The 14,581-nt window shown below is 39.1% G+C and overlaps 1 protein-coding gene across 1 annotated transcript; it reads right to left on the reverse strand.

Moving 5' to 3' along the window:
- Nucleotides 1-2,223: 2,223 nt before the first annotated feature.
- MMP8 (matrix metallopeptidase 8) lies at nucleotides 2,224-12,867 on the reverse strand. The gene is made up of 10 exons (XM_054592601.1): nucleotides 12,757-12,867; nucleotides 10,709-10,953; nucleotides 9,881-10,026; nucleotides 9,668-9,793; nucleotides 6,242-6,403; nucleotides 4,871-4,988; nucleotides 3,989-4,122; nucleotides 3,276-3,429; nucleotides 2,482-2,585; nucleotides 2,224-2,327 (listed from the first exon to the last, which is right to left on the reverse strand). The coding sequence occupies exons 1-10, from the start codon at nucleotides 12,865-12,867 to the stop codon at nucleotides 2,224-2,226; spliced, it is 1,404 nt and encodes a 467-aa protein (XP_054448576.1).
- Between the last annotated feature and the right edge of the window lie 1,714 nt (nucleotides 12,868-14,581).

The raw sequence follows: 14,581 nt of genomic DNA on the forward strand, positions 1-14,581 counted from the left end.
GTATCAACAGCAATCATGGCTCAACTACAACAAGAGGGTGTGCATAGCACATACAATGGGTGCAGTACACAGGTTGGGACAGGGGAGGGTGTGCCGCTGGACCTTACAAGACACCTAATACATTAGGCAACTCTGCCAAGCCTGGGAGATGTAGCAGTTGTACCTAATACATAGAAAAAAACACAAGGAAGCTTCCAAAATGAGGAGACAAAAAACATGGCTCAAATGAAAGAATGGAGCAAAGCTCCAGAAGAAAAAATAAACAAAATGGAGGCAAGTAGTCTATTACATGCAGAGTTCAAAACACTGGTTATAAGGAACTTCATGAGAACCTCATTAGCATAAAAAATAGTCAGAAATGAAGGATACACTAATTGGAATAAAGAACAATTTACAGGGAATCAACAGTAGAGTGGATGAAACCAAGAACCAAGTCTGTAATGTGGAATATAAAGAAGCAAAAAACAGTCAATCATAACAGCAAGAAAAAAAAGAATCCAAAAAAAAAATGAGGATAGTGTAAAGAGCTTCTGGGACAACTTCAAGCATACCAACATTCACACCATGGGAGTGCTGGGAAGAGGGGAGAGATATTAAAAAAAAAACAACAAACAAGCAAACTGGGAACCTGTTTGAAAAAACAGTGAAAGAAAACTTCCCTAATTTGATAAAGAAAAAGGCATACAAGTCCAGTAAATGCAGAGAGTCCCAAACAAGATGAACCCAAAGAGGCCCACACTAAGACACATCATAATTAAAATGACAAATGTTAAATACAAAGAGAGAATCTTAAAAGAAACAGCAGAAATGCAGTTAGTTACCTACAAGGGAGCTCCCATAAGACTATCAGCTTATTTCTTAAAGGAACTTTGCAGGTTAGAAGAAATTGGTAAGAAATATTCAAAATGATGAAAAGCAAGAACCTACAACCAAGATTACTCTACTGAGCAAAGCTATCATTTAGAATTAAAGGACAGATAAAGATCTTCCCAGACAAGAAAAAGCTAAACAAGTTCACCACTACCAAACCAGTAGTACTATATGAAATGTTAAATGATCTTCTTTAAGAAAAAGTTGTTCAAAAATATGAACAGTGAAATGGCAATAAATACGTATCTATCAACAATTGATTCTAGAAAACAACATAAAGCAGAACAGAAACAGAATCATAAAGGCAGAGACTATTTTGGTGGTTACCAGATGGGAAAGGGGCTAGAGGAATGGGTGAAAAAGGTGAAGGGACTAGGTACAAATTGGTAGTTACAGAATAGTCATGGGAATGTAAAGTACAGCATAGGGAATAGAGTAGCTAAAGAACATATATGCATGACCCATATTCATGGACAATGCTGTGGGGATTGCCATAATAAAGTACCACAATTTGGTGGCTTACAACAACATAAGTTTATTCTATCATAGTTTTGGAGGTTAGGGATCCAAAATCAAGGTGCAGGGAGGGTCAAGTTCTTCTCTCTGAAGGCTCTAGGGAAGATTCTTCCTTCCTTCTTTCTAGCTTCTGGTGGTTTCTGGCAGTTCTTGGTATATAGAAGCATTACTCCAATCTCATTTCTGTCTTCACATGGACTTCTTTCTCCACTGTGTGTTTATGTCTCTTCTCATAAGGACACATAATCCAGTGTAAACTCATCTCAACTTATTACATCTGCAAACCCTTTAGTTCCAAATACAGCATATTCATAGATACTGAGTTTGGATTTAAACGTGCTTCTTTGGTGGCAGACAAATCTACATGTGTTAACAATATTTCCTCCCAAGAGTGGAAAATAGCACTACATTTTCAATAGAAGCAAGGGGTACTGCCTAATCTGTACGTAATCTTTTTTAACCAAAATCCAGTGTTAAATTGCATGTAGCAGGATACTTAAGACATGTTTAAAGAGACTTAGGAACATATAAGCATTTAAAAGTCAGATAAGCAAGTAATGGAATATTAAATATTGGGGTGACAAAGAGGACTTATTCTTCTTCTTTAGTGATAGGTTCACTAATCTGAGATGGAATATAAAAGAACTAAATCAGACTCTGCAAAACAGTGGAATATACCAAATGTATTTTTCACTGGGGACAAGTCCGATGAATGCTGTGATAGCAAACAGCATTACTTACTGTTGATAAGAGTATAAATAGGATATATGTCATGGATATACAAATTAGACTTCCCTTTCATATTCAGAAAGTGAATACAAACACATTGCTTCAACTTTATCTGCAATTAAGCCATTGAATACTTCTGCCAACCCTGGTGATTCTATGACCATTAAGATCAAATGCATAATATCTGGATCCACTGAAGAAAAAGAAGAAGTCTATAAAAAAAAATGTATTGAATTAGCCAGTAGAAGTAAGAGCTCTGGTATTTTCAATTAAAAAGACTCCACTCATCCCACAATAACATTCAAATACAAAAGTGTTTTTTAAAAATTTTAAAGAAATTAATTAGTAGTTTCTTTTTCTACTTACTATTCTTCTGGAAAACTGCATCGATTCTACTTTTTATTCCTTGAAAGGTACTTGCTATGCTTTGGGGATAACCTGGTTCCATGGATTGCCTTCGGTTATCATATCTGATGAGAAAAAAAGGTCCTGTGTTTTAAGACCAGGATAGCAGATAATTATAATGGCTTTATTTTAATTGCAGGCACTTTACAGAGTGCTTTCACACATATTTTCCCATTCAGCCTTCACAGTATCCTATTTACTGGGACTAAGAATGGTTAACTTCTTTTTTTTTATTTATACCTATTTATAAAATACGTGGGTATCATTATTACTAAAACAGGCTTTTGATTACTGATAGTGTTATCTTGAAGAAGAGCTATATTTTCTAAGGCTTTTAGTTAACTGATACATAATGTATTTCTCTCTCCCCCTGACTCTCTGACTAAATGTAAATAAAAAGTCTAACTTGAACATCAAATTTTGTAAGCTATCTATATAACATTTGTTTGGGAATGTTAGACTTTAACTCATAAATGAGAATTAGTCTCACTCTTTCTTTGCATCCCGCCCTAGTACTTTGTTAAGGTTTTCTCTGTTTCATTATATAGAATCATCAATACCATTGTACCGGCATTTTAATTTATAAAAATAAAATTTTCAAAAGCCATAACAACATCAATCATCTTATGAAAAAGAATGACTATCAAAGACCATCTAGATTTTTAAAACTTTCAGATGACTGATTGTTATTGGTTTGTACACAGGTTAAGTAAACATAGATTTCAATCTATAGTTGAAAAAATAGTTTACCTCACCTCCAGAATTGGTTGTTTACAAAGAAGTATGTTTTTGTCCTGTAGGAAACAGCTGCATCAATTGCTTGAACATTGCTTGGGAAGCCGTAGTTTGATATGTCCTTGGGATAACCTTGCTGAATGTCATAGCCATTTAGAGCCCAGTATTTGTTGCCTGCAAATGATTCAGGTAGTATGTTTGGTAAAGTTCTTACTCTCTTATATAATGTGTGCCACTTCTTATTCGTTGCATAAATGTATCATAGAAATGAATATGGGACAAGTAATCTTTAAAAGATAAAGGTGATAAAGTGAAATTCATTGGGCTATGTTAGCCCCAGTGGTTCCCCAGCCCCTATTAAAAATACTCCAACTTCTCAGTCTGATGTTTAGGGCTGATAATTAGATGTCTTATATTATGGGACTTCTATAAAGAGGTAAAATTACAGTATTGGAGGATTTTAGAAAATTATATCTGGGATGAGGGTGAAGGGACACTGGTTTTCTCATTTTGTAGATGAGAAAACTGAGGCTGGAAGAGGATACAACCTGCTCAAGTTTGCACAGTAGTTAGTGGCAGAGATAGGATCCAACTCAGGTCCCTAGACGAAAACCTGGCCAGCATAACACCCTCTCTCTGGCTCACCTCCTTTGAACCAGGAAGGTACCACAAAAAAGTCCTTTTCCTCTCCCTCCCGGCAGAACCAAAATGAAATGAAATCCTAGGCAGATACCTTTAAAGAGGAAAACTAGGTCTCTCTCAAAATCCTCATAAGCAGCCTGTATACCACTGGGCAGGGATGGCCAGAATAGAGAAATAAAATTGAGATCAACTCTTCGTAGCTGAGGATGCCTTCTCCAGAAGTATCTAATGAAACATAAGAGAGAAAACCACACACCTATAGTCTAAGTAGGCAGCCTCTGTGAGTCTTGGGCTTGTATTACCCTTTCTAAGGTTGCTGGGAGGATATGACAGTAGAATAAAAACAAAGTTTCTATCACAGGGACCAATATTCAGCCAGCATTTTATTGTGGTATTGTCCATCTGGTGAGTACTTTACAGTTTTCAGAAGGGTCATAAGAGTGATCTTGTTTGATTACCTTTTACACTGTCCCCTCCTCACACATGGACAAATCTTACTTTAGGTTCTTTCATTATTGTTCCTACAAAATGATGAGACTATTTAGACTTTTCCAGAAAAAGTAATACTCAGCCTGTGATTACATAACCACAAAATAGCCAATGGAAAATAGAAAAATTCAGTCAACTTAAATGATTCACCCTGCAGCTTCAGCGAGAGTTTTCATTTACTTGACTGAATGTGGGCAAGCTGAATGATGCTTTGGTGTTGGGCAAACTTAGCTATGTAGTTCCCAAAGGGCTAGAGCTCATAGGCTGGTACTTACATCACCACAAACATCTGAGTGTTCATAAATGTTTTAGTTTTCTTTTCCTGGTTGTTTTGAGTTACCCAGAAAACACCCGAAACTCCAATGAGACGCGTATGTATAGAATTCACAGGAAAAGCTAATGTGTAATATGGGACTTAATTAAAATCCAGTTTTAAGTTATGCCAGTAAAAGAAGCCAAAGGAAGGAATAGCTCAATCATATACTTGTCTTTAAAGAAAAGTATTTCTCCACGGAATGTGGTGATAGCATCAAATGTTAGACGGGGATCACAGGCTGTGGGTGCGCTTGGTCCTGTTGGTTGGATGGGGTTGTCTGAAGGTCCTGAAAAATAAAATGCTTTTTATAAGCATAAGTCCAGTGTGATTATTTATTGTATTTCATCACTTCTCAGGATGACGATGGGTCTTCGCATGATGAAAAAATATGCCCAGGCTATCACACAAGAATCACAGTAACTATACATTTGGCCCTCTTAAAAATTACTTTAAAAATAAGTAATAGTGATTTTAAGAAACAGTTTCAGGTTAAATTGTAAAGTAAAGGAATTTGAATTCTGTGCCTCCCCAATCCTAATACCATACTTCTCCCCTTTCTTGCTTCCTCTTTCTGCATTTTTTGGTCACTTAGTATCCAACTCCTACTTTCCCTCCAAAATTCGCCGTTAGGAAAGGACTTCTTTTTTTTTTCAGACTTTTACCCCACAGCATAAGTCTAAGTCAAATTTTAATAACATTTTTTTCTATAACTATTTGCATTCCAATGTGTTTTCTCATTGTAGAACAAAGAGCTACACAATAGTAATAGTTAAGAGAATTTAAAACACATTGGTGAGCAAAGGAACAAGATTATTTGGGGGGAGGAAGGAGTTGGGGAGTAAAGGCCGTTAGAGTAGGTCTAGTCATTCCTAAAAATTCTACTGTGAGGCAAAACTCCCCCCAGTTCCATTCCACTCCACTCTCTATCATTCCACTTCCTTTCACACTTTTTTTAGAGCTGCAAACCTCTTCTCTGATTTCTTGTTTTTAGTCACAGCCACTAGGGGGCAGGAGAACAAGAGGGAGGAGAGATGCAATGGTCTTAATGAGGCAGTTTTCTTATAAGCAGAGCCAAAGGCTTCCATATCCTTCTCTGAAGTTTCAGTCATGACTTTAAAAAATGTTTCTTTATATCCATTCACATTTCCCTACTTCCCTCACAAACAACAATCTTAATGTGTTCAATATGTATCTTTTTGGGCACATGTTGCAATGCCTTTGTCAATGTGCATTTTTAATTTATGTAGATTCATATTTTGTGTAATTTAATTTATACTGCATATTATGTATCATTTTTTCCCATGAAGCCAATGTTTTAAAGACCCATCCCTGTTGTTGCCATATGTACATCCAGTTCAGTGCTCCTCTCTGCTGCACATGCTCTGCGGAGTGGACCCAGCACATTTTACCCATGCAGTCTCCTCCCAGTAGACTCCCAGGTGCTCTCCAACTTCTACCACCACAAACAAGGACTTCAATGTGCGCCCTTGATGTGCCCAGGTCTCACCATGGACTGCAATGTGCTTTGGATGACCTTACCATAGATGGCCTGGATGCCATTGATGTCATCTTGAGGGAGTAAGTAGGTGCTGGGTTCGCTGAAAGCGTAGTTGGGATACATCAGGGCACCAGGGTCAGAGGAGTGAGAAAGCCCCAAGGAATGGCCAATTTCATGGGCAGCAACAAGGAACAAATTGTAATCTGAAATGCAAGCATGCGTGATGAATGTCTTCAAGGGTATTCAAGGGTAATGGAAATATGATCTCAAGGAGTGCAGCTTCAACGCCAAAACCCATGCCGGTGATTTTTTTTTTTCTTTTCAGGAACCCACAGAAATGAAGATTAGAAGGAATCCAGGTAGGGGTTATAGGCTTAGCTTAGGTGACTAAACTTTGCATCAACTTTTAGAATTAAAAAAAAACAAACCCTGCCTTTATTCTGATTCCCATATTTAATGGATGTGGACCTGAGGCTTAGAGAAATGAGGGCAAAGCCATTGCAGGTCTCATGACTCTCAGGAACCCTCTCGTCTTGTGCACCCACTCACACCCTTCTCCAGTGTCTCAGGCCCTGAGCCCCATTAGTAGGGTCTCAGTAAGTGGGTAGTTAAGAAGCCTGCCAAGCGGCAGAGTAGTCTCAGATTCAGAGCTGACTCACTGACTGCCCAAAGCCTAACACCAGCTCTTCCCTGATTCTGAGGTCTCCACGCAGCTTCAGGAATTCTCCACAACAAAGAGACAAACACTGCCTCTTATTGCTCCCTTTCCTTGTCTTTAAACTTTACAATCCTAGTGCCTTTCACAGCTGAGAACTTAAAACTACCAAGGCTCACAGTTTTTAAAAAAATCAAGTAAGGCCCAAGTTCCTTTGCCAAGTCCAAGACCTCTCCATTTGGCTCCCACAGACATTTGAAGGCTTGACTTCTGTTGTGAACCCTTCGCTCTAGCCAGTGTATGTGCCATCTCACAAACACACTGTACATTTTCTTTCATGCCTACACTTTAAATTACAGTTGTAGAGTATTTTCTATATGTTAGGAAGTGTAATATTATTTAATCCTCACAACATTTTCATGAAATATTGCTAAAAATATTCTTACAGGAAGGAACTGAAGCCCACAGAGTTTGAGTGTCGTTATTAGTCTTGTAACTAATTAGTGGTAGAGCTGGGCTCAAAGCCAGGTATAATGGTGAGACTTGTGCTCTTACCACAGCGTTCAACTTCCTGTTGGTAAGTAGCCTCATAAAATTCTACTCAAGTTCCAAGACTTGCTTTCTTTCCTTCCTTCCCTCCTTCCTTCCCTCCTTCCTTCCTTCCTTCCTTTCCTTCCTTCTTTTTCTTTCTTTCTTTCTTTCTTTCTTTCTTTCTTTCTTTCTTTCTTTCTTTCTTTCTTTCTTTCCTTCCTTTCTTTCTTCCTTCCTTCCTTCCTTCCTTCCTTCCTTCCTTCCTTCCTTCCTTCCTTCCTTCCTTCCTTTCTTTCTTTCTTTCTTTCTTTCTTTCTTTCTTTCTTTCCTTTCTTTCGTTCTTTCTTTCTTTCGTTCTTTCTTTCTTTTCCCTTCCTTCTTTCCTTCCTTCCTTCCTTCCTTTCTCTCTCTCTCTCTTTTCCTGCATTCATGAATGCATTACAAAAAAAATCTTTGAATGACAGGGGCTCTGGGAGATTTATCAGGGTGCACTGTCTGCAGGGGAAATGTATGTAAAAGAGATGAATGCATAGAATAATGAGAACAGTTAGAGAAGGAGATAGAAAGGCTGTGGGTATTCTCAGGAGAAGGCCTCATTTCCAGCTAAAAGACAAGAAAAGATAGTTGGGCGGGTGGGGGAGTAGGGAGTAACAGGTTGTGGGGGAAGGCATTTGATACAGAATGGGAAGAGAGAGATTTTGAAAGGTAGGGTTTAGGGTGTGGGGAGTGGCATTTTAGGAAGAGGAAGCAACATGAGCAAACAGAGGGAAGTTGGAAAGCATGTAGTTTGATCTAGGAACAGTGAATATGCGATGTGGCCACTGTGTGTGAACTATGAAGAGAAGCCATGAGAGATGAGGCTGGAAAATGGCCAAGAGCTTTCAGCCAAGTGAAGGTGTTTGGACATTATTTGATCAATATAATATGAACACTGAAACTTCTAAGTGGCAGACTAATGTAATCCCAAGTGGGCTTTTCAAAGACAAAACCTACTGCAGTATAGGAAAAAAATAGAGGGAGCAGAGATTGGAGGTGAACAGTTCAGGTGGGATCCTGGGTCATTTAATTCAGGTGAGAGGTACTGACCATCTGAACTAACAGTTTGGGCTATAGGAATACATAGCAGCTGAGAGTGTAATTTATCTTTGTGTACGCATGGCTCTCTTAGGACAGAAACTTAGGTGGAATAAACACAACACCCATGGTGAGAAAATGATGGGAGGAACTAGGCCCAAGCAAAAATAAAAGATTCCTTTTCTAAAAAGTGTTCTGTGACATATTATTATCCCATGGCCTTGTGAAGTACTGTATGGACTGGTTATACCTGTCCTTATCCTCAGTTCTTCCCTTCAGGTGGTCCAAGTCTTCTGAGTCATTTTTTAAAAAGATTTTATTTATTTTTAGAGAGAAGGGAGGGGAGGGAGAAAGAGTGGGAGAGAAACCTCAGTGTGTGGTTGCTTCTTACATGCCCCTAACTGGGGATCTGGCCCGCAACACAAGCATGTGCCCTGACTGGGAATCGAACTGGCAACCCTTTGGTTTGCAGGCTGGCACTCAATCCACTGAGCCACACTAGCCAGGGCTTATTCTGAGTTTTATCCTGAAAAAGGAGGCTTGCTACATAGGAATGTACCATTGCAAAAGAGCTCCAGGAAGACGAAATAACTAGATGAAGAAGGAGGCAGCTGCTCTTTTCTAAGTAAACAGTTTTCTAAATGAACCCCATTATTTCTGAATTTCCAAAACTAGGATCTTTTTCTTATAGGATCTTAATAATTTTCAAACATTATTAAATTTCAGAATAATAAAGAGAAAGCTATGCCCTAAAGCAGTGTTCAGCAAATGTTTTCTGTAAAGGTCCAGGTAGTGAATATTTGAGGCTTTGTGGGCCATACGGTCTCTGTTGCAACTCCTCAGCCTGCCGTTGGAGCATGAAAGAATAGATGACACATGAACAAGTAAGTGTGGCCGTGTTCTTGTAAAACTTTATACAAACAGGGCCAGGCAAGATTTAGCAATGATTTGTAGCTTTCTGAATTTTGTCCTAGGAAACAAGATCAGTAATTAGCTCCAGGATTTTTTTAAAACCTAAATTGACTCAGTGTCTTAAGGTAGCAAAAATATTCAGTGCTCAGGTTGTGTGAGTTTGAATTGTTACAATAAATGGGATTTGTGTGTGTGTGTGTGTGTGTGTGTGTGTGTGTGTGTTAGCAGGGGTAAATTCTAATGTGGCAAATGTTTACTCAGAACCCATATATTGACCTAACCTTGGTTGACTTACTTTCAGAGGTGCTGGTCCATGTTTCTTCTATATCAAAATGAACATCTCCTCCAATACCTTGGCCTGGTTGAAAGGCATGAGCAAGGATTCCATTGGGTCCATCGAATGGAGAATTGTCACCATGAACTAAAATAAAACAATTTGTATTAGGTCTTTGTCAAGTCTCATGTTAGCAGGAGAAAGCAAAATTGAGCATGACTGCTTCGAGCCCACCTCTTTGGACAAAAGCAATATCGATGTCTGCTTTTCCCTCTGAGACAGTGAACCCCAGAGGTGATGCGTCACTCCAGACTTGAAAGGCTTTTTTAATAGCTGCTTCCACATCAGCCTTGGACAATTGTTGGGGATTGTTAATAATCCTTCAAAATGAGAAGATGTGTGAGGACTTATTATTGTTTAGAACAGCACTCCATCAATAAGCAGATCATGTGTCTCCATTTTGGAGTGAGTTGCATACATGACAAGCTACAACTGGGCAGGGCATAAGGAGAGAGTGCAGGACTCAGGGCTGATGACAGACATGGGTTCTGAACAATTTATTACGTGTCTTTAAATTTAGTTTCCTTATTTATAGAATGAGGATAATAAAATAGTACCCCTCTCATAAGGTTGTTGTGGGGAATTAAATACATGTAAAACATTTCACTACTTGACATATTATTGTAAAATAGCATTTAACGAATATTGGGTATTAATTATTATCATTATCATAAGATGCATGGAAGGTGGAGCTAGTCTCTTTCCAACTATAATTAAGCCTTTTTTTGGGTCCTAAAGTGAATTCTTAGAGAGACAGTTTAACATTGGCATAGTCATCTTTAGATTATTAGAGAAGAAGTCAGAAATGGCAGGCTGTGGGCTGAAGAGAGGTTTACCCTTTCACTTTCATACTTATTCATTAGCATCTAAACTCTACAAGGGCAGGGATATTTATTTACTTGTCTCTGGTGTATCCCAAGTCCTAGAACTCTGCCTATCATGTTAGCAATGCTCAGTCAACACTGGCTGAATGAATACATTTTGAAACTATAGGAGTATCACCTGTAGGTCAGATTATTGTGTTCCCACTTGGGACTTCCTGGAGTTAACATGAAACCTTTGCTGTCGGGCACTCCACAGCGAGGCTTTTGCATCATCTCCAGGGTTTCCTCATTTGGCTTCCCGGTCACATTCAGCCTGAAGAATCGCTGCATTACTTTCAGCTTTTCAACCATCACACTGTCGCTGTTCTCCGTTGTAGGCTGACGTCTGTTCTTTGGTAACTGGTAGAACTTTTCTAGGTAATTCTGGACAAAGACAAACCTGTGAGGGAACTTGCTCTGAAATTACCTTCAATTCTCTGGGTATTGTGTATTCATTTTAAGTTACTGCAGAACTCGAACAGTCTAATAATCTGATAGTCACAGGATCAAAAAACACAAATTTGTAGGTTGACTTTGAGAATAGTGTCTGTTGAAAAGAACAGCACCTCAGTCAGTGCTGCAATTAATGTTTATACAAAGAAAAAAAAAAAAAGTGCCCTGGCTGGTATGGCTCAGTTGGTTGGAGCACTGTCTTGCAAATTGAAAGGTTGTGGGTTTGATTCCTAGTCGGGGTGCTTGTGGGAGGCAACCAATGGATGTTTCCCTCATATCGATGTTTCTCTCTCTCCCTCACCCCTTCCTGTCTCTCTAAAAACCATGAAAAAATGTCCTTGGATGAGGGTTTAAAATAATAGATATTTCATAAGAGAGGAGGTCCAAGCCTTATTTTTATTAAAAAAAAATTAGCACTAGCATTTATTGACTTCTTGAAGTATTAGTTGCATCAGTGAAGTTTCTCTCTTTTAAACCTCTTTATTTCGGTAGAGATGGTTTATGCCTCCTTATTAAGCAATGGAGGCTCAGAGAAGGAAGGAACTTGCCAAGATGACAATTCAGGTCCCAACTTATCATACTGCTTCTCAAGTGAGAATTGACTATTTCAAAAAAGAAATCCAAATAAGGTTTGGGGCAACAGTGGCCTCACTGACATGGGCATTTTATCCACCACAGTAACTTTTTTAAAGGGGCCAACACTCATTAGGAAGTAGAGGTTCAAGGGGTGTTTAGTCAAGCCTAAGACTTATTTCTTTCACCTTAAGCAGCCTGTGACTATCCAGCTCTTTCCAAGTGACAGAGGACAGGGTGTTTTTGCAGTCTCACAGGCTATGGAATCAGATTGTTTTGGGTTTGAATGTTACTTCTGCCACGAATTAACTATGAGTTCTTGGACATATCACTTACCTGGCTCAGGAGTCACTTTGGTCTCTAAAGTGGAAATAGTAATACCCCTTTCGCAGGGTTGTTGTGAGGACGAAACAAGATAATATTTGTGAAGTATTTAACAGAGTGCCCTGTACAGAGTAAATACTGAATAAACTAGCTGTTACCCCAAGGGTTACTATTACCATTGTAAGAGATCTTTAAAATATAAAAGGAAAAAAAAGAAAGAACAATATTTTTCTAAAACGGTAATGCTAAGGACGTTGTGCATGACAAATTTGTGACAGCATTCCCTTGTGTGTCTTAAAAATTTGGCCTGACATTCAAACTGTGAAACACCAGAAGAAAGCAATTGGTTCTCCTTTTACAGTGTTTCCAAGAGTTTATAAACAGCCCCATAAGCTGTTGTAAGGAATTCTGATTAAACTATAAACTGATTTTATTCCCTTATTGTTTCCAATCCTTATCCTCTCTTGAACACTTGGGATTTTTGGCTTCAAAGACAAGTACCAGACATACAATAACTGGGTTGCAGATGGACTGCAAGGGAGAATCTTAGGTAAGTAAGAAAAGAAAATCATTCAGTTTTGTCATTAAAACCATGGTTCCCCAGCTGGAGGCAGCTCTGCAGCCTGTTTTCCAGGATTTGAAGTGCCCAGCTTGTTTTCATGCCTGGCTTTTAGAGGATCCAGCTCAGAACCCTCCAAATCATTAAAATGAGGTGTTAAAGCTCAAACAAATCATCCACATAATTTCTTTCAGGCTGTTTTAACTAAAAAGAGAAAACAATCCATACTACTTCCTAATTACCAGCAAGTCAACCACCCCACCTGATTGTTAATTTACCTGAACAATTTTCATATTTTTCTCTTCCTTGTGTTGAGAAGGTGGTAGAAAGGCCTTGGAAAGCTGCATGTGGAGTAAGAGCAGAAGTGGAAGCATCTTCAGACTGGACATGGCTTTTCCTCCAGACTCCGCCTCGCCTGGCCTTCCTCTCTGCCCCTCTGGCTAGTGTCCTTCCCCTGGTGGGCGCCTAGATGTTCACAGCATCATGTGTCCTTCACTGCTCTCTTTTGGTCCCTTATAACGCTGTGTCTCAAACAATTGCCACAGCAGGAATGTGAAGAAAGGCAGGTTAATTACGCTTTGAAAATTTTGCAATGTCAGGATGTGATTTAGTATCCCCCCCAAAATGGAGGAGTCTTTCAACAGAAGAACAGTGCAATCACCACGCTTTGTTTTGAGGGGTTTTAGTTATATATTTACTTCTGCAAAATTGTCTGGTCAAGGAAAAGGAATAGGAGACTAATCCTGAAGTTATGAACAGCAGTTGTGTATGGTTTATATTTGTTGGGCATGTGTGATGCTGAAGCTGTATTAATTTACACAGAGGGTATTTGTCGGATTAGTGGTAGGTATCTTGGGACTACAGAGCCCAATTCAAATTCAAGAATCTCTGCATTTACCCACCCTTCCTGAGTGTGAGTAGAGTGTGCTTGGGAGTGTCGTCACAAGGCAGGATTGTGTGGGAGTCTTGGAGCAGCTTCTGAAGGATATGGTTTTGGCATCAATGTATTAGACAATTCCCAACCTGCAAGCTGGATGTTCCACAAGAAAAACAAAGGAAGCAATACTGATGATGGTGATAATAATCAACATTTGCTGGATATTTATTATGTGCCAGACATACATGCTCTACCTACAGCACCTCAGGTTATTCTTACGCAGTCCTCAGAGGTAGATACTATTATTATCTGTATTTTCAGAGGAAATAAAACCCAAAGACATGAAATTACTTGTACAAGTAACATGCTAAGATTGTGGAGGAACCAGAACTCAATCCGAGGTGGGACATTTAGGGAGACTAAGCTGGCAGTGCCCAGCTGGCCCACAGCAGAGCAGTGGCTGTAGGTCAGCAACAGCTGGGATACTGTAGCTTGTGTCAGGGAGAAGACAAGAGAGAGGGAAAATGAGATGTCATATATTTCCCAGGTAAAATGACAGTGAGTAAGGATTTGCAGAAAGTGTGGCTACACAGAGGACTGTATTGGTAAGGGGACCCTGGGCATGATTTTCAAATTATGTCACCTTGTCTCACTTATTCTAATTCTACGTGTATATAGATTGTTACCTTACCATACGGTTTTTGTATGTATTCATTTAGATATATTTATTCTAAAGTACATTCTTTATGTATCCTTTTGTCTAAATATATATCAACATGTCTGATGTAGGACTTGTTAATATGTAAATAATGTCTTTGAGGTGTTATGATAAGTAGTTCAGTTCCCTCCCGATGTTTCTTATAATCTTTGTAAATAATCTAAAGAAATGTGTCTTAGGTAGGACATACCCGGATGGCAGATTAATGTTCACAATGTAAATTCCTGCATTCATTCAGTAAACATTTCCTGCCACCTGCCACACGGTGCTACGATGGGTAATAGGTAATTAGAGATAAGTTAACAGTGGTTCAGATGAAATGCTGTGGGAGTCTGGAGGGAAGAACAATGGTGGGAGGAGGTAGAATCAAGGGAGGCTTCATGACAAAGGTAGAATTTGAACTGGACCTTAAAGAAGCAGATGGTAGACATGTAGAGATGGCGTAGCTCTTCCCCTGCCAAGTTGTTCAGGATGTTCCTAGGTCATGATCACGTTAACCCTGCCTGGG

Source organism: Pteronotus mesoamericanus, unplaced genomic scaffold (genome assembly GCF_021234165.1).
Source record: "Pteronotus mesoamericanus isolate MK-2021 breed Mesoamerican mustached bat unplaced genomic scaffold, CSHL_Meso_final scaffold_36, whole genome shotgun sequence".
Lineage (NCBI taxonomy): Eukaryota > Metazoa > Chordata > Mammalia > Chiroptera > Mormoopidae > Pteronotus > Pteronotus mesoamericanus.